We start from the raw sequence: 18,357 nt of genomic DNA on the forward strand, positions 1-18,357 counted from the left end.
CGTCGAAGGTTCGAGTCCTCCCTCGGGCATGGGTGTGTGTGTTGTCCTTAGCGTAAGTTAAAGTTGCGAAGCTTAGGGACCGATGACCTCAGCAGTTTGGTCCCACAAGATCTACAAAAAGTGTCATACATTCCTACATATGACAGTATTGGCCAGAAGTAGAAAGTAAGTTTGTACAATCATATAGCCGAAACCAATACTCATTGAGCTATGGAACTATCTGTCCTCCCATTACGAAAAAATAGACGCAATAGGCAGTAGTGCACGACGTTAAAACACGTCCTGACACATACTTCAGCCTTTCCTCGCGATGAATCATGCACTCACTCAGATACATCTGCTCCATTCCGATTACGTCACATAATCATGTAACGCCTGCAAATTGTTGATGAGTTGGGCATACACCAATACCTTTAAGTATCACCATAGCCAGCCAGCAGTCCGATTCTGTTGGGGTGGATGGGGAGGCCATACTACCGGACCTTTTTGGCCAATCCATCGCCGTTAAAACTTTGCACTGACGTACTGTCTATCGCACGATCCGGTGAAATGGAGCTGCTGCCACGTCGTGCAGAAACCACAGCAGTTGTCCTTCTGAAAGGGTAACGTTCCCCAATAGCGCTGGTGACTCGCTGGGCACATATCACTGATTCACAGCACCTGTTAATATGTTTGGTAAACTGCATGGCCCTAAGAGTCGATCACCGATAATTCTTGCCCACACGTTGATACTGAAACAATCCTAATGCCTCTCCTCCACGATTTGTCCAAAATTTGTATTTGCATTCACATATGTATCTTGGTAATTTCCTATGTCATCTCATGTGAATCCTGCCTCATCTGTGTTACTGAATCCTACATATTACTCGTCACAAGTAAAACGGCCCAAATATCAACAGCTATTTGTTTCCAGTCATAATTGTAGGAACTTTTCTTCTAGTTTTGACCAGTAGTACACTACGGAGGTGTATGTGACACTTCTATTTTTAAATACCTTGTTTACCTAACACGACTATAAAATTAGAAAAATTGCTGTTCACACAGTGGCTTACCGACAGTCGTTATTGACGAATGTAACAGGACGGGAGAAATGATACCCTGCACGTTTGCTGTAGACTACTGAGACACATACATAAATCTGACGGATAAATCATGAAACTCCATGAGCTTCTTCGCGGAACAGACTGACGGAGGAGATGAGAAAGTTTTATAGACGAACAGCAGGTTTCGTCACGGGTGTGTTTAATAAGCACGAAAGTGTCACACAGATGCTCATCCAGCTCCATTTGCAGACGTTATGAACGAGGTGTTGCGCTACATGGAGTCGTTTACTCTGAGGGCTTACATTCTTAGAAGACTCAGCCAATACCCCCGATGAAAGACTGATCCGATTTCGCAGGCCTGTATTTTCTACACTACTGAAGATGGAAAATTAAGGTATATTTTTACTGACAAATACAACTAAGAATTTTTTTATTTTCGTGATACCCAACCGTTACTAAATGTATGTCTCTTTTACACATAGACACGATATTAAAACTTGTCGTGTATTTTTACGAGCATATCAGTAACATGTTACTGCATTCACTGTTGATATCGTACCATCTCGTGGTCCACCTAAAGTTGTTGGAGCGGAGGCACACAGATAGTCTTTGAAAACCTTACCAAAAAAATCACACAGATTGAGATCAGTTGACCTTGGAAGCCCATGGTGCAGTGCAAGATCAGTACTCCCTTTGCGGTAGATGCATTTTGTGAGGCAGCCCATTGAACAGAAATGCTTTTACATTTTACATTATTGTGTAATTGAATTGCAACCGTTGAGGCGGAGAAAGCAAAACGTCTTTCTGTATTAGCGCCATCTCGATTCGATGTATATCGGGTAAGAGACGAGCGAGTGAGCCAGCTAAACCAGAGAGAGCACTATCAGCAACCACATATACTGGCAGTTTACCGTCTGACGATTGGCTAGGGTCCAAAACTAGTAACGGTACAATAAAATCACTTTAAAAAAATTGTCGCTCGTTGTAGTATTTCCTACAATGTAATCTACCAAAAATGTCTCTTCATACATATGCAATAAAGGGGGTGGTTCGGTGATGATGTTACAAATTTCCGGTGATGACGGAGAAGCGTAAATGTATGAAATTGAGGTAAGGTACTCTGGTCTAGAAACGACCGAGTCGAAAGTTGTTAGCGAAAATCGTTCTCATACCTCTGACATTGGACCTCTGCTGCTGCAATATCTTTGTTTTCCATATCTTTGGGGGGGGGGGGGAGGGGGTGGACGTAGTATGGACCAAAACAAGAAAAAAAGTCTAGTAAACATGAGCTTTAAAACGCATACCTTACGAGCTACGAGCACTTCTTCAGTAGGAGACTTGTTTCACAGTAGCAAAGACAAAAACGTATCCATAGCTCTTAAGTTACGCACTTTGAGCCCACGGTTACTCGGCGTTTTTTCGTGTTTTGGTCTATAATACCTCTTCCCAAAACATGGTAAGCAGAGAGTTTGCAGTCGGAGTGGTCCGCTGTTAAACATATATGAACGATTTTCGCTTGTAACTTTCGACTCGGTCGTGTCCGGGCCAGGTTTCCTTGCCTCAGATTGATACATTTATCCTGAAAGTTTGTAACCTCTTCACAGAATCACACAGTAACACTGTGTGAAATCTGAGGAATATTTTTGAAGCGCCCTGCGTTGCTTCTCTCATGAAAAGACCACAAAGGAAAAATTAAGAGAGATTCAAGCTCACGGGGAGTCATAAATAGCCACTCTCCTCGTCCGCCATTCGCATTTGGAATAGGAAAGTGGAGAAGTGACAGGGATACTTCACGTACCATCCGCCGCCCGTCGTAAGGTGGCCTGCAAAATACAGCTGTCAATGGAGAAGCAAATGTCCAAACATATCTTGATGACGAAAGGGGGCAGAAATAGTTTGATTCTCGAACAAAGTAGATCTGGGGATAAATATTTTGTGCTTCCTTGTCTCGCTTAGCACACGAACTGTGCCCTTACAAATTCCGCCACAGCTGTGTTCACAGCCTTCATGTAATTATTAAACATGGTCGTTTCCACTTAGGATTGTGAAAAACTATTTCGTTTCTTATTTATTGCCACTGCAATTTCGAGTATCGCACATGTGCAAGCAAAAAAAACTCAAATGCAAATATGCACCCAGGCACAAATATAGCCGCTAATCCAATCACAAAGTGAGTACGAACGGTGTCCAAGTCATACAATACACAAACCATCACAAAATCAGATAAACATAACGACACTAAAGTATTTCCTCACGTTCCTATGGTACCACTTGATCGATGGACAGCAAATCTGGCATGTGGGCACTATGGAGACAATTTTGAAGACAGTATGACCCTAGCGGTGCAGATATAGTAAACAGAGCCTCTCGTGTAATTTATCACACCTGTGGCGATATGGAACACGAATTTAAAATGGTTAAAATGGCTGTAAGTACTATGGGACTTAACTGTTTAGGTCATCAGTCCCCTAGAACTTAGAACTACTTAAACCTAACTAACCTAAGGACATCACACACATCTATGCCCGAGGCAGGATTCGAAACTGCAACCGTAGCGGTCGCGCGGTTCCGAACTGTGGCGCCTAGAACCGCTCTGGCCGGCTACCCATTTAAACACATTGCTAAAAAGTATAACTGCGATTTTAAAAGGAGCTGATAGAACAATAAAAATAATAAAACATAGTTAAGCTCATACTACAGCAATAAGTAAGTGGTGCAGAAAAGCATCTAATTTGGTAGCGTTAAGAAGTCAGGGTGGTATACTTGTCTGCGCGCCGCACGTGAAAGGCAGTCGATGGGAACGGAGACCAGGCTTTTCTTTCGTCCCATTTGGGACTGGAGCAGTAGAAGAGGGAAGTAACTCCGATACACGAAGTATCCTCCGCCAAGCTTGCGGAGTGTAGATGTAGAAATAGTTGTAGGTAGCTGCTGCTGTGTGTCTGGATGATCAAAAGAAACAAATATTTTTATCCTTGAAAAAGACAAGTGTCAAAATAAATTTTTAGTGCTAACCGGTCCCGCTCTGGTCACATACTGCACCTACATTATGGATATTGAGTACCGTTTATTATGCAGACTACTATTATTTTGTAATGTTCATGAATGTTCCTGCATCTTTGTGCCATCGTCAGTGGGTGTTGTCCTTACTGCACTCTCATCTCTCTCACACAGATCTTTATCCATTAAGTTTTTTTCATTATTGGAAAGCGTCAAAGATCCTTAAGGCTGAATTCCTCACTTCTTTCTGCGCCGCACTAAAGATGAGTGAAGACTATGTTCAGTCATTTCGGCTACTAGTACTATATTTATGGTTGTAAATGACGTTTTCAAAATGTGATTGATTCTCTGCATCAAATTTTCTAAGGGAATAAATGTTCTGCGAGACTGTTGTCTCCGTGTCCAGCATTACAAAAAGCTCGGGAATGAACACGACACATTCTTATTTATACACTGCTGTGAGAGAAACGTTATTTTCAGAATAGTAAAACCGAACACCCACCACAAGGGGACCAATGAATGGTCCCATTGAAAAGTAATCGCCATACGCGTTAAGACATTTATCCCACTAGGAGACGAGACGATCAGTTCCTGTTTAGTAGAACGCGGTCGGCCGCTGGCGGATCAGCAACCGCACCCACTCTAGCACTTCCTCGTCCGACTGAAACCGACTTCCACTCATGTTTTTCTTCAGGTCGTCAAAGAAGAGGAAATCTAAGGGTGAAAGGTCCGGGTTGTATGGAGATTGTTGGAGTATTTTCCACCCAAATCGCTGAATTGCAAATTTCGTCCGATTGGCAGTGCGAGGGCGGGCGTTGCCTTGCAACAGGATACTTCTGCCCAACACCATGCCCCCTGTTTCCGATTTCATGGTGCGTCGCAGTTTCTGCAAAGTGTCTTCGTAGTGCTGTGCGTTGGTTGTAGTTCCACGATCGAGGAACTCGACGAGATGAGGGTCCTTGAAGTCGAAGGAGGAGGTCATCGCCAGCCAAGGTGACCGAGCGCTACAGTCTGGAACAGCGCGACCGCTACGGTCGCAGTTTCGAATCCTGCCTTGGGCATGGATGTGTGTGATGTCCTTATTTTAGTTAGGTTTAAGTAGTTCTAAGTTCTAGGGGACTGATGATCTCAGAAGTTAAGCCCCATAGTGCTCAGAGCCATTTGAACCATTTGGGGAGGTCATCGTGACCTTACCGAAACCTGTGTGAACTGCTTTGAATTTATACGGCGGAGGAGATGGGGAGTCGTCTCCACTATTGGCTTTGCTGTTTGTCCTCGGGCTGTCTGAATGCTGCCGAACAGTACCATCCTGTCACACGGTAACGCCCACCCTCACATTGCCAATCGAAGACAACGCTTCAGAGATCTGGTTGGGAGACACTGCAACATTCTCCGTGTAGCTCGTATTTTCACGTCTTTGGCGACCTGCAGAAAGACATATGTTGAGGTCAGTTTCCGTCGGAAAGAAACTACGAGAGTGTATGCCGGAGTGGATCTGTCAGTGGTCGACCGCTTTGTACGAAACAGGAATTTATTGTCTCGTCTCCCAGTGGGATGGATGTCTTATCGCGTACTGTGATTACTTCGACTGGAACCATTCCTTGGTCTCGTTGTGGTAGATGACCCGTTCTCATTTGACTGTCCGTCATATATTAACCGTAATGTAAAAGTCGCAGAGATTAGACGTTCACGAAGGTGTGTAAAAAGTGAATCCCAGTTCAGGTTCTTGTCTATATAAACTCCTAAGAACGTAGAATATTCAGTTTAATTTACTGATTTGCCTTCACAAAAATGTTCAAATGTGTGTGAAATCTTATGGGACTTAACTGCTAAGGTCATCAGTCCCTAAGCTTACACACTACTTAACCTAAATTATCCTGAGGACAAACACACACACCCATGCCCGAAGGAGGACTCGAACCTCTGCCGGGACCAGCCGCACAGTCCATGACTGCAGCGCCTGAGACCGCTCGGCTAATCCAGCGCAGCTTGTCTTCGCACTTTTACCGAATCATCCAATCGGAAACTTCTAAAAGACGACTTTACAGTACTTGAGATTCCAAAAAAGAACACGTGAATACAAGTAGCAGCTGACGGAAGCACAAAGGTGCCAACTGTTTGGGCCTTAAGAAAGAATAGTCGTCTGCAGTTTAATCCGCAAGCACGGTTGCTGTTCGAGATTCAAAGCCAAATTACGGTGACTGTACTCCAACCGCGTTAATGCCTACGCTGCAGAGCGCTGGCGCTGAGCCGCTACGGGGAGGAGTCGGCTCTGTCACTGTTTGCCTGTTCGCAGGGAGGATGAGGGCTTCATCAAGGAGGAGGAGAAGCCGCTGCCGTCGCACGAGTTCCAGCGGAAGGTGTGGCTCTTGTTCGAGTACCCGGAGAGCTCGCAGGCGGCGCGCGTCGTCGCCATCATCTCCGTCTTCGTCATCCTCCTGTCCATCGTGATCTTCTGCCTCGAGACTCTGCCCGAGTTCAAGCACTACAAGGTGTTCAACACCACGACGAACGGCACCAAGATCGAGGAGGACGAGGTCCCCGACATCACGGACCCCTTCTTCCTCATCGAGACCATCTGCATCATTTGGTTCACGTTCGAGTTGTCAGTGCGGTTCCTCGCCTGTCCGAATAAACTCAATTTCTTCCGGGACGTGATGAACATCATCGACATCATCGCGATCATTCCGTACTTCATCACCCTAGCGACAGTCGTGGCCGAGGAGGAGAACACGCTCAACGTGGTGCGCGCCCCCGTCAGCCCTCAGGACAAGAGCACCAACCAGGCCATGTCGTTAGCTATTCTCAGAGTCATTAGGTTAGTGCGAGTGTTCCGAATATTTAAGTTGTCCCGACACTCCAAAGGGTTGCAAATCCTCGGACGAACTTTGAAGGCCTCCATGCGGGAACTCGGCTTGCTCATATTTTTCTTGTTCATAGGTGAGTACGACACATTCCACAGCTCGTGCATGGGCGGGCTTGCTTCTAGTGTAGTAAGTCGGCTGTGAATCAAGATTTGTGATTAAAAGAAATATAAAAAAGTGACGAGTGATTACCCGTAGGCTTGAACGCTCACCAGCAGCATGCTCCACAGTGCCGCATCGTATATAGATGCAGCAACCGCAATGTGTTACACCCAAGTGTTACTCATCTACTCTCAGATGATAAGTCTCTTTAATGAACAGTTGCTATTTTCTTCAGTGTGTCTCTGTAATAATAATATCTATGCCTAAATCTCAATTTCTAAACTTTGCTCAGATTGCTGTTATTTCTAGCTGTAGAAGCTTCGGGTCACTATGCACTGGTATTATTTCTGTTTGCTTACGCTTTGTTAAGAATCTCTCCAGTATACACTGTGAATTTAATTTCTAATGTTAAAAAACGACGAGGCTAGGGATAAAGTATCATTCCCGAATTTTCTATGATACGCTATAGTACTACCTGATGAAGTTGAGGAATAAAAATCATTTCTCGTAGCTTAACCTACTTCAGTACCCTGCGGTAATTTAAATACAATTTCCTTTGTGCGGTATGAATAAACTCTCGAACAAGAATTTTGGTTTTGTTTCGTTATCCAGTTACACAACATCAATTATTAAACAGGACCGTAATAGCTCAGAAACAAAGTTGCTTTCACTAAAATGTGATCAATACGAAGGTACATACAGGGTGAACATTAATAAAACTGACAAACTGCAAGGACGGATTTCTGATTGGAAAAGGAGGAAAAAAGGTACTGTGAACATGTGTTCGGAAATGGACGGTGTGCATGCAACGACAATAAATCTTCTGGGCACCCAGTACAGACAGAGCTGCATAGCATCTACGCCGCAACAGATGTTCAAAGTGGTCTCTATCGTATTGCAGGTGAAGGGAATAGTAGCGGTTGTCGTGCATGATACAAATAATAGTAGTTTGGCTTACACCATGTTGGCGGGGCACTTGCCTGGAACTGGTGAGGAGGTTCGTCTCAATTTCCTGTAGAAACTGGTCCTCCAGATCTAGTGTACGCCGTGTGCGCCGCCTCCTTGCACGCTCATCTGTCTGGAAGGAACCATGACCACACAAAAGCCCAATAAGGACTTGAAATGTTGCATGATGTGGTTGGTGTCTTGGTATCGCCGTGCTGCCTCTTGACCGTTTCCAACTGCTTGGCCGTACACAAACACAATCTCGGCTTGTTCTTCACATGAGTACCGAACCATTCTCCTGCTAACAGTACACTGGGTCAGTCACACAACCTGCAACACACAATGAACAGACGGCACGTGGTGAGGAACTGTTATTCATCAGCGCCACCTACCACGGCTACGATGCACTTCCAGACACATGCTCAAAGGACATTTGTCCTCCATTTACAGTTAGGAATCCATCCCTGCAGTTTGTGGATTTTATTCATGTTCATCCTGTGTATATATCTGGAGGACACGAAAAGGAGCTAAAGACTGAGCAAATTATACATGATGTAATAATTAAAAATGACATACCGGTATTTGCTTTCCCCCTGTGCGTCACTATTCATTTCTTGCACTCTTAAAACCATCTCTGCTTTAATGAAAGACGATGTGCACGGGCATACAGTGTATGTATCATAACACTTGATTAGCCTTACGGTACGCGTTCTTTTCTATTGAACAGTACTTCGCCCGAAATTCGGTTCTGTCACCAGAGCAGCATGAATACTGGAAACGTGCTTCATGCTCCTTAAAATCTTATTGGAAAATCATTGTTATAATCAATTAAACTTCAGTGACAGTTGGTTTTTATTTTTCAGTCTCATCAGGAAGTACAAATCATGATTCAATAAATGTCCACGTATCATAATTCTTACATTATATTTCCTTATTCTGTACTACAATTAGTAACTGTGATAATTATTACTATTTCGTCATAATGGAAGTCATAGGTTATTGGTTTATTTTTATTTTATAATTTTTAAAGTTGGTAATAAGATTAAACATTAACTTTTTAATGGTAAGGGGCATACATGTTTGTGGTAAAGTTAAAGGAGTTGTCTCTTACATCATGAAAAATTAAAAGTTAATGTTTATTGTTTCATAAGAACAACGCACTTCCAGCTTCAAGCGAAAATCTTGATCTTATCTGATGTACCAATATGACGACATTTGTCATGTTCAACGTGGTTTGAGCTAGCCACAGAGTAACAATGAAAGAGATTTCTTTCACAGACTGTGGACAAACCTATAATAAATACTTGTAAAATATACCTGAAATTTTAGCACTGAAACTAGTGAGAAGCACTCACAAAATCTTTAACATAGCTGTAGCATTGGAATATCAAAATCTCCAAGAAAAATCAAAACCATGCATTTTCAGCAAATTTTTATTCAAAAAGAAAAATATGTAACACACCAAAGCAGCAAGAAAATTAAGTTCGCTTCAAAGTTTTATTTTCTGCATGACACAGATTGCATCGACAGGCAACAACTTGCTTAGAAAGGGAAATTAAGACAACAAAAAATATTCTGTTGTACAAAGCTTGCTGCATTATGTTCGTCAGTTTACTTAAATTGCACAATACAGAGCCGTTTCAATAAATGCTATTTGTGCTGTTTAAAATATGCTCTTTTTATATGTATATTTATAATGAAATATTGAGTTGTAACTGTAATTCTGAATCCCCAGGAGTTTTCCTAGGGGTGGATGTTTAGAAACGCTCATACAGTTGGTTTTGTTTAACAGCTAAGAGTCCTACCGAAGTCCAACATTAGTGGTACACTGCTGGACACGTTACAAAGCGATGTGACCTATTAAATCATTTGGGCGGGGATGGAAATGGAGATTTTTATTTTATTTGGAGAGACTTCGAAAGGTGTATTAAAGCTTTACAAAAAAGTTAATATTTTATCGTGACGTCCAGTTCATCAGGGACGGAGCAACACCACAGACGTAGTAGTCAATGTCTTGTGGACTATTCAAACCAAGAATCGCGACAGGAACGATGTGAAATGGAACCCAAAATGATTTAAGGCCAGGCGCACACTATGGCGCAGGCAAAGCCAAGGAAAGGTCGGGCAGGGCAAGTGCAGCACGAGAAAAGCTACGCGATACAGTGTGATCGCGCATTGGAAGACGGTATTTGCTTGTGAAGTAATGGCTCAACTCGTGAATCTTAGTTATGACCGTGATAATGAAAGTGATATTTTTATTTTATTGTATGATGCATAGAAACTGAAGGATTCAGAATGGAAAGGTAGATACACGAACAAGAGAAAAAGATCAGGTGATTTCGCACTAATGTCTGAAGTTTCTAATAAACGGTTTACTTACTAGTTTGATGGGATCGGAGTCAGTTGCACGAGGTTGCTCATACGAAACCACGTACGACCGAACTGCTTCGATAACATGGTCCTCCATTTCCAATGCAAACCACGTGACATTGGCGCAGTAAACTGTCTCGAACACTGAGTGGCCCAGGTAGAGCAGTCACAGTATTATGCTGCCCTGTCCTGCACCTCCACTCACACTGTTTTATCTTGAGATCAAAATATCTTGGCAGTTTCAGGAGCGGAGTGTTTTCAACTACGAGTATGACTACGTGATAAACTGTAATGCGTCAGACCTATACTATCTAATTTATGACCCTGCTAACGTCACCAAGCGTTTGCACCGTAACCGTAACCGAAAGATTTTCCTATTCTTCGTTACTTTGTGTTGTGAATCTTCAAATGAGTGAAGAGACTAATCTTAGTTCAACACGGTGTTGAGCGATCCCTGCGACAATGCTATAGTTGTGCTTTTTCACAAGCAGAAATGGGGACAGCTCAGACACATTAATTTGATCACCGTCTACGATCGACTTCAGCGTGCAATAACCAGTTAAATTCTTCAGACAACAGTAAGCAAACATGTTTGGTTTGACACGCGGGAAACAGTGTTGTCGTTGAAATACGGAAACGGGGCGATTTATCTGATGTTCAGAAAAGCATCATCATTGGCTTTCGGGCCAAGGGGGGAAGCGTTTCCGAATCGGGTAAGTTTGTTCGCCTGCCGCCATGGTTAGATGCCACGCATGGCAGAATCGGCGACGAAGGCTAGAATTTGCACGTCAACACGGCAAATGGACGACCATTGAGTGGTGAAGGTGGCCTTTTCAGATGAATCACGTGTTATGCTCCATCGGACAGATAGTCAGCCGTTGGAGTGTACGGCGAGAAACGTCTGAAAGTAAATACCCTACAACAGTCGTCGGAGCGTTATTGTCTGACGAACGTTTCCGTGGCATTCCCTAAGTGCTCCCGTCGTAGTGGATCAACGATGGATCACGACCACTGTGCTTATGTCCTTGGGAACCATGTCCACTCCAACATGCTGGGTTTTTTTCCCTCTGTACGATGGCGTCTACCAGCAGGACAATGCAGCGCGTCACACAGCTCGCAGTGTGAAGAGCGGAAGGGTGAGTTTACCGTGCTCCCTCGCCACCAAACTCAGCGGATTAAAATCCAGTTGAGAATCTGTGAAAGCATGGCTATCGAGCTGCTCGCGCCGTGGATCCTCAACCGAGAAACCTTGCACCGCCGACCACGGCACGAGTTGACATGGCTCCACATCTCTGTCTGTACATTTCAGAACCTCACTGACTCTCTTCCGGCATGTCTCGCATCGGCGCGCCTAGCGAAAAGTGGTTATTCAAGTTTTTGAGATGGCCACATTAATGTGACTGGACAGTATAGGAGCCCGTGGACCACAAAACACTTGCCGCAATGCGCTGCGTTACCCTGAATAGCCTGCGCCGCAGTGTGTGCCTATCCAAACCATGAATACCCCGCATCCGGATGGCCAGAGAGGAATCTGAAACCCACTTCTATCATATACTGCTTCAGTGTGTTATCCGCTACACTCGATGCAGTTGCGAAAGAGGCCACGCGCAGCACACTTGCATGACGTGCCGGAGTATTTACAATCTTCAGTAACACTGGCGCAACAAGAAGTCTGAAGGAATTCAACCAATAGCAGGTTTATACTTTCCCTCTCCAGTCATACGACAGTGTTTCGGATGTAATGAAGATTGTCACACAAACATCTTGGAGGAAAGACATTTACGTGGTTATCTGCTATGAGATAAGTTTAAAAAACCAACATTACAAGCAAGCATCAATATAATTTTATTGCCTCCATCACTTATGACTCTTCAGAGGGCCGGGAACCAGGTAACAAAGACGGAAATACTGAACCTACCTGTTTACTTTGACCCGCGACGTCATCCCAATAACAGCAATAATTCACTTGACGAAATACAGTAAGGGCAAAACACGCACCAGTATAAAAATTTTTAGTTATTTTCATGAAATCACGTTCATTAGCTTCGCCAACTTAACCAAAGTGTCACGTTTTAACCAGATGCAGAGACCAGGGCTAAGCTGTACGAAACCAGGTGTCGGTCTCAACGCAGTACCACACAGATTAATACTTTCTCGTTCCTCGTCAACCTTGTACTTTCCATAACCAGTCGTTCTAGCCAAGTACACATGTGGTGAATTGGTGGCCCATAGTCCAAAAGCAGTACAGAGACCGTACTTGGACGCACGTCCTTTCATTACCAAATCAGGAGACATGGGAGAGAGAGCCCATGTGACTCACTACAGCATCTACCTACAGAGAGGCCTTCGAGAATTACTCTCTTGTACGTAGTATGTTCTCCAGGTCTCAGTCCATTCCTCCTGCTCTGCCTCTCTTGCAGATTACGTTTGCTTCTGCCTCTATTACTTCACATTCGTCCCGAAATATTACTGTTGTTTTCAAATATCTTTTAACTTCGTCGCATACCTCTTGTCGCCCATAACACTTGGGAAGGTATAGCTCTATCCATCTTAGAGGGTCCCATTCAAAAACTAAATTGTGGTAAACGTAGACTTTTTTTCCATTGTACTTATGACTTCAACCGTCCATGACGGGACCATCTCCTCCATGCTGCCCACATCCCACTTGCCTTCCTGTTCATCGCCGCAGATGAGTACGTCACCATAACTAAGATTTCGTATTCACATTCGTTGGCTTCTTCTAGTTCTCCGTCTACAGGACAGTTCATAATTCAAAAGAAAACATTGTGCATTATAGACTGTGAAACTTTGCCATTTCTTTGGTATTGACCTTTTCGGCTGTATAGTGGTTATTAAGTAGAATACAGCATGTCACCTCTGTTGCGGTATGTTGCGTAGAGACAGTAGGTGTGCTGCTTGATAATGAATACGGAGTCGAAATTGGCCAATAGCAACAAAACGGAAAAAAATTTACAGCCTACAACAGGGAATCTTTTCCTTTGAAAAATATGTAGGGCTTCTGTACCCGTGTACGAACGAGATTAATTGATCAGAATGTCACCACAAGCTACATTCCACAAAAGTAATATACGAGCAAAATAAATGTTTCCAGTGCTGTCTTCGATCACTGTTTGCGCAAACATGACGTCACACGCTACGACATAATTACCTCACAAATCGAAGGCGATATCGGGGATTGGTAGGTTCAACACACCCTCGGAGACCATGCCGCGTACAGATGCAAGTAGTAATTGTCCTCGCCTATCGTCCGAGAGTGGTACAGGAAAAAAGAGGACAAAAATCGGTGCGAATTGTGTCGTACTTATACAAATGTACATACTGTATGCGGTTTCACGCTTGAAGCTGAAGGATCCGCATTGTTTCGTAACATAACGTCATCTTGTGGATGTTCTGAAATTCTTGCTCTTTACTGGAATCAAATCATACACATAGTAAGAATAATCTGGAAAATGAAGACAGAAATTTAAATGGGTATGAGTAGCTGTTAACCAAAATAAGGAGACGATTATTCTCACTTATTCTTTCCTAAGATTATACTGGTGTTCGTCCAGTATAACTGCGAAAGAATACAAAAGAATGTATGAGCGTTTTTAACATCCACATAAATACTTACTTTAAAATTAGATTTGCGAAGCAATTTGCTGCTTTACAAGCACTTGGCAAATGGCTAGTGCATAGAACACGCCGCATGCTCTACTACTGATTAATTTGTGCTAAGAAAGATTCCAAGTGTGTGTGTCAGAAACATGTAATATTCGATTAACTGAAAATTCCTTAGCACAAGGGGAAACAAGAAGAAAGGTTGAACGCTGCAAGGGGGCGCAGCAGCTGGAGCGCCTGGTGCGAGACGGGGGTAAGCCTGCCGGGGCCAGGGCCGCAGAACGCGCGCTGGCTTAGTAGGGACCCGCGTCCAGACTGAAGCTCAGAAGAATGCTTGTCTGGACAATGGGAGATGTGACCCAGTGTTCCGCATTGTGCAGCGTGGCAACGCCGCGCCCCGGTTACCTTGGCTCCCCAGGTGACGTAACGATCGCCGCCTGGCCACCAGCCAATGACGTCGCACGGCTTCCGCCGTTGCCGTGGCAACCAGGGAAGCTGCTCTGCCTGGCAGTCAAACGTGGGTGTCTGAGCTCCGTTCTGACAACCGCTTCCCGTTTTTCTTTCTCCATTGTCTCTCAGTGAACGAGTTTTCATATTTTAATCAGTTTGCCGGGTGACAGAACAAGTTCTCCGCGGAATACGGTTTTCCTCTGCACTCTAAAGTGAAGCTACGGTGGATGACACGTAACACACCTCACGCTTTCAGCCTAGAAATTCGGCTTATTAAGAATCTCACTTTGCCTTTCGAGTAAGGTGATATATATATTTTTAAAACCAGAATTCACGAGATCTACTTTTCACATATAAGAGTGCATTACTAAAATAAACTTTTTGTTTCTGATGAAAGTCATATAAAACATGATTCACGGAGAAACTGACGTAGGTTGCAAACACCAACAATGTGCTTATTAAACAGATACATTTTCGTAGAACAACGTACGACAGATGTTCAAAAATTATTGTCCCTTGCAGAGAGCAACCCATCTCCTTAACCAGAGTCACAAATATCACTCTACTCGAAGGTGGTGGGTTCGAATCATGTTAGTGTAATAACTTTTCGGTATCAGTATTTGACGGAAACGTAAAGGAGTAATAATAGCGCGAAGTTCCTGGTTACCAGACCTTGCGTGACTATCTTAAGCTCTAAAACGTCCTAGCGTCTCATGAAGTGAGGCTAGTGTCAGAGTTGATGCTGCTCGGTTTTTCGAACGGTAACGTAACGCTTGGCGGTACTTTTCATCCTCTTCGAGAGGAGTGGGTTACGTGCAGGTACTGGGTTTCCCTCCCTCCCTTCATTAAATCTCTACCTACACTAAGGCAGCTCTATACATAAACACTACTCACAATCATCTACACATTACAAAAACATTATCACCACTGAGTGCCCTAAATTCATATATGGCAACAAATACACATCTTAAACATCTTCCAGGACAGCAATGAGGTGACCTTGAGCTGCCCCAACACTAATTTCGGGAGTATGGGACAGAGTTTTATTTCCAGCTTAGAAAAGCTAGGTCTGTTCCAAATAACCTCCCATCTATAAGGGGCGTCGGAAAAGAAAAGAGCCGCAAGCGTAATTACAGAAATCAGTACCTGTATGTTAGAAATACTGTCCCTGGCCGTTGAGACACTTGTCCCACAGTGACACGAGGCAGTGAATGGCTGCGATGTTAACCAGTTCCGCACGTAAAGCTGGACGTCGTCGTCAGAGGTGAATCGCTTGCCACTCACAGCCTTTTTAAGGAGACCAAAAATGGCATAAATACAGGAAGAGAGGTCCGGACTGTATGGACGGTGGCCGAGAATCTCCCATTTGAATTTCTGCAGAGTCCCGCGACTGTGTTGGTCGTATGAGGCTTTGTATTGTCATTGAACAGAATGGCCCCACAGGTCGTTTTGATTTGCTCGCTCAGCGAAGGGTGGTCAAGGTTTGCGAGTAATGCTGGGCATTCACTGTGGTCCAGTGCTGCAGGACGTGAATCAGAAAGGGGCTATCTTGGTCAAAGAAGAAAGTCAGCATAACCTTTCCGATTCACCTCGGACGACGACATCCAACTGACGTGCGGAACTGGTTAACATCGCAGCTCCGGGAATTTTATGAGACAGCTTTTCACCGCCTTGTGTCACAAAATGGTTCAAATAGCTCTGAGCACTATAGGACTTAACTGCTGTGGTCATCAGTCCCCTAGAACTTAGAACTACTTAAACCTAACTAACCTAAGGACGTCACACACATCCATGCCAGAGGGAGGATTCGAACCTGCGACGTAGCGGTCTCGCGGTTCCAGACTGTAGCGCCTAGAACCGCTCGGCCACTCCGGCCGGCCCTTGTGTCACGGTGAAACAAGGCTCTCAACAGCCAGAGTCAATATCTCTACCATACAAGTATTGGTTTCTGTAATTATGCCTCCGGCTCGTCACACTTTTTGAACGCCCCTTATATCATAAGCCCTTAACTGTAGCTATAGTTATGGGCTTGCGAAAATAAATTTCGTAATTAATGTAGTTCAATAAAGACAGCCGACATGGAATAAACATTTTTCAGAAAAGAGAAAACTACTGCTCCAGTTGTGTAGTGGTGTAACACTTGTGCAGTAATACATGACATTGGTTCAGTAAGAACTCCATGCGTAACAATGTTCTCTTCTTTCTAATGAAACCAGTCCTAAATATTGGAAGCGTTACTGTGTAATACTATTTAATTACAAAGTTTTCTTTTTCTATAAAATTGGTCAAATTACGTCGCGCTCCTAAAGCTATTACTGTTAATATCGTCAATAAAAATGGCGTCCTTGGGTTATTTCCAGCGTGCTGGACTATACAGCTCTGACTCGAGCACTCTAGTCTGTTTCTGAACAAATGTTTACGTTTGTGTTACATAGCATATACTTTTCTACCTTTCAAGTCGTCATTAAAATTGTCTCTATTTGATCCAGAAATATACTCATTAAATTCTATAGTTACGCGCATTAACGTTTTGTTTTTCATATTCAGATGATACATATATAACGTTTGTCTCTGTTGCTCAATGCTATTGGAGAACCGATCCAAACCTTTGTTCTGAGATTTTAGTGCCACATCTGTAGTAAAAGAGAGGCTTACTTGATAAATAGGTATATAAATTATTTCTACAGTCATGCATTCTAACTAAACATATTCTACAATTATACCAACACTGAATATTACACTACCCGGCCTAATAGTTTATGATTAAACAACATCACAACACTATTAGTGCCTAAGTAAAAATAAAGGAGTTGTCAGAGTATTAAATATAATGATGACCGACCGTGTTTGTGTGTAAGCGCATTGATTATAGTAAAGTTGCATAATAATAATAATAATAATAATAATAATAATAGTAATAGAGTAACAAAGGCAGTGTGTGCTGTGGACAGTTTCAGTAATGAATGACAAGAAAATGGGAAGGGGATCGGTGTCGGAGTGATTCCTTTCTGTTGCACAGATGGAACCGATAACTTAAACCGTTCCCGCAGGACTAGTGAGAAAATCACTAGACCAGTCCTCGAAAGATAGTGCAGGGGTACGGAATCGTAACTCCTGCCGGACACCCGGAACAAACCTGATCAGGAAGTTCATCAGAACATTTGGAGAGCGGGAAAGCTAATTGATCTAATATATAAATAGGAAAAATTAACGTTTCTTTGAAAAATTTCGTTTGATCTGGTTTTCTTGAACTTGTTGCTGTATCCAAACAAGTTTATTATTCCCAAAGGCTAACTGAAGAATAAATAAAGAATCTGTTTGCGTTCTTACGTCATACAGGTTTTTCACCTCTCCTAGATTAATTAGCCTTTTCACTTACGTTTATTTTGTGGACAGGTGTGTTCGCTGGTACTATACACTTCGCTCATTTTATTGCAAGTAATGTTGAAACATAGGGTATATGAGGCACGACGTGGTGACTACTGGAGAGATTGCAGGCGTGGGAACTATTGAAGTAGACTCAGCGTGTGTCAGTCTCGCTACTAGCACGTTAAAGGGTCACATTAAACCAAGCCGAGCACAATCACACAAATTCACAAATTATATTTTATTGCAAGACCTGTCCTCACAGATTCACTCATTTCTTACACACACACACACACACACACACACACACACACACACACACACACACACACACACACACACACACACTACCCAATAGCAACATACCTGTGGGTCGAGTCATTTTTTGTGGCGGACAAAAATTTTTGAACAAGTCTAGCAATGCGTTCTCGTGGTGTACAATGCGCGGTCACGGATTTCATCCAGTCCCAGCATCTGTAGAGTAGGAAGCCGGCGTGGAGCGGGCGCTAGCAGCTAAGCGGCGCGGCGCCTGGGAGGTGGAGGTGAATGGTGGAGAGCGGCGCAGCTGGCCGCAGCAGTGTGTGGCGTCTGGCTGTTGC

At 43.5% G+C, this 18,357-nt stretch overlaps 1 protein-coding gene across 7 annotated transcripts in view; it reads left to right on the forward strand.

The window, feature by feature from the left end:
• Window positions 1–18,357, forward strand: part of LOC126268074 (potassium voltage-gated channel protein Shaker) — a 1,571,080-nt gene that overhangs the window by 1,339,630 nt on the left and 213,093 nt on the right. For all 7 annotated transcript variants that reach the window (XM_049973531.1, XM_049973530.1, XM_049973532.1 and 4 more), the window contains exon 4: window positions 6,337–6,980. In XM_049973531.1, coding sequence (XP_049829488.1) covers window positions 6,337–6,980 — 644 coding nt within the window. The remainder of the gene's footprint in view (window positions 1–6,336; window positions 6,981–18,357) is intronic.

Source organism: Schistocerca gregaria, chromosome 4, assembly GCF_023897955.1.
Source record: "Schistocerca gregaria isolate iqSchGreg1 chromosome 4, iqSchGreg1.2, whole genome shotgun sequence".
Classification (NCBI taxonomy): domain Eukaryota; kingdom Metazoa; phylum Arthropoda; class Insecta; order Orthoptera; family Acrididae; genus Schistocerca; species Schistocerca gregaria.